Source organism: Littorina saxatilis, linkage group LG6 (genome assembly GCF_037325665.1).
Source record: "Littorina saxatilis isolate snail1 linkage group LG6, US_GU_Lsax_2.0, whole genome shotgun sequence".
Taxonomy (NCBI): Eukaryota; Metazoa; Mollusca; class Gastropoda; order Littorinimorpha; family Littorinidae; genus Littorina; species Littorina saxatilis.
This window is the reverse complement of record NC_090250.1, coordinates 37,239,046-37,241,545: the sequence shown is the minus strand read 5'-3', so window position 1 is coordinate 37,241,545 and position 2,500 is coordinate 37,239,046. Positions and strand designations below refer to the sequence as shown.

General features: G+C 42.5%; 1 protein-coding gene across 1 annotated transcript in view; it reads left to right on the top strand.

Moving 5' to 3' along the window:
- LOC138969626 (acid-sensing ion channel 1C-like) overlaps window positions 1-2,500 on the top strand; it is a 26,993-nt gene that overhangs the window by 20,619 nt on the left and 3,874 nt on the right. Inside the window, exon 8 of the mRNA XM_070342485.1 lies at window positions 698-857. Coding sequence (XP_070198586.1) covers window positions 698-857 — 160 coding nt within the window. The remainder of the gene's footprint in view (window positions 1-697; window positions 858-2,500) is intronic.

The window sequence follows — 2,500 nt, the reverse complement described above, 5'->3', positions numbered from 1 at the left end:
CTCCAAACTTAAGCATAATTAATTAATTTGGTTGTTCAATCGACGAAAATGCACCGAAAATGGCGTAGGTTGTCAACCATGGGACATCATTTACACGAAAGAGTTGTCTCCCTTGTCCGGTCATACAGATAATTTATTCCTTCTTTGACCCATGTAAACGAAATGCATTTGTACAGTTCATCGGAGTTCATTCCGTAACTTCAAAGGGATCTAAAATGACTTGTTATGATTACAAGTGCAGGTTCTACCAATTTGGAGACTTAAATGCCTCTGAATTATGAGCTATGAATTTAACACGCTAAAGTTCAAGATTACCTTTGTGGGTATATATATGTGTGTGTGTGTGTGTGTGTGTGTGTGTGTGTGTGTGTGTGTGTGTGTGTGTGTGTGATTGGTTGTTTGTGTGTGCGCGCACGCGCGTGTGTGTGTGTGTGTATATATATATGTGTGTGTTTGTGTGTGTGTGTGTGTTTGTGTGTGTGTTTGTGTGTGTGTGTATGTGTGTGTGTGTGTGTGTGTGTGTGTGTGTGTGTGTGTGTGTGTGTGTTCATGTCTGTTTGTGAGACACAGACAGAGACACAGACAGAAACACAGACAGAAACACAGACGAACAGACAGAAAGACAGTCTGAACGAGCCCAACCCTACCATCCCTTTTATCCCAGGCTACTTCATCGCATCACATTTTATGTTTGTAGCTCTCTTGTACTTCAACGTGACAGCCGACAACCGGTGCGGGTGTCCCAGACCCTGTCAGCACACAGAATACCAGACTGACATCTCGTCGGCCTTCTTCCCGTCAGATGAGTCTACCCTCAGGCTGCAGTCTGCCAAATTTCTGCCAGCAACAGGAGTCAGGTGAGAATATGACACCGGACCTTTTTAATATTATTCAAAATTCTTCTTGTACCAATCATCAGATTTTGGTCACAGATACCCTAGACTTTCGCATACATTACATACATCATGACATTTGGATTTGGTACATATTGCTTGAATAGTAATGATAATAATAAGGGAATGTATATAGTGCACATCCCAACATAGTTCTAAACGCCTTAAAAAAAATAATCATACAAACATTCACAAATAAAATAATGCACATGTCATGTACATGATGAACTTTCAAATAACAACAAAAAACGTTGTACGAGGGCTGTTCCATTATTATTTAGAATCCAGGCTCCTGGCAATATGGCGTTAAATACAAAATCATGCCGTCAAAGAATAGACTATCGTGAGGCTTGACACAAAAACTGAAGTTCCAGAGTGATGTCGTTTTCATATGGTCGACTCGGGAAGATACTCACCGCGCAATGTATGAGATTGCGTCATGAAGCTCAAATTCGCGATTTCGGAGCCATAACTCACAATATCTACAAAATAATGGTTGAAAGAGGCCGATTTGCATGAAAGTGTGATGCAATGTTTTAGGATGAACGCTCTTTGTAGAGCCGTGGTGTAAAACTGGTACAGCAATTTCAAACCGGGTAGACGGAGCCTCGAAAATGATACCCACCTAAGTCTAGGCTACTTATTTCATCCGTTATCCTCGAAAACATTGGCGCTGTTGAATAAATAGTAAGAGAAGATCCATGAAATATAATCAGGGAGATGCAATTATGTCATTGGCATTAAAAGCTCTGCATCTGAAAAGATCGTACACAAATATGTAATGGGCCTAAAGCGATTTGCCGGTTGGGTACCACACAGTGACGGGGAAAAGAGGGGTGGGCAGAGTGTTGCATGACAATACTTGAACAAATCAGCAATGGCTTATCCAAATCAACATGGAATATCGTCAGTGGTAACGAAACCTGGGTAAATAAGTTCTACTCTGAAACCAAACAACTGTCGTCTGTTCGGGTGTTTAACCAGGTGACCCAACCCCCTGCCAAGTTCAAATAACAAGAAGCCCTCAAATTGTTTTGCATCTTTCGTCGCTAGTTCAAGGCATTTAAAGACTGTGACTCTTGAGGACAGGCATACAGTCACGTCTGACTGCTGTGTCTACCACTAATGGTCGAAAATATTCGAGGCTTGACACAAACACCGTCCAAACACGGGTATTCGAGGGCTTATGCTGTAACATGACAACGCACCTGTGTATACTGCCTTTGCGACAACAGATTTCTTGGCACAAAAGGAAGCACTGCTGTTGGTTGCATCCACCCTATTTTCTTGGCATCTCCCCATGCAAGTTCAGCCTGTTCTCGGATTACAAGAAATAGCCGCGGAAACACGGACTCTGTCCGAGCCTTCACGAGGGCCATACCAGGTATAGCTGATGTCACGAGGTCCCATGCCTGAATGAGAACGTTTGAGAGGATGGCCAGTTGGGTGTCGGCTGGGGAAGGATTGGTCTAAAACATGGCCTGGTTAGATTGTTGGTATGTGTTTCCGTTTCTGAGATTCTAAATAATTATGGAACAGCCTACGTATGTATGCATTCCCCCCAAAATTGTACAGATAAACAAAAAACACAATCATCTGCAAAATGC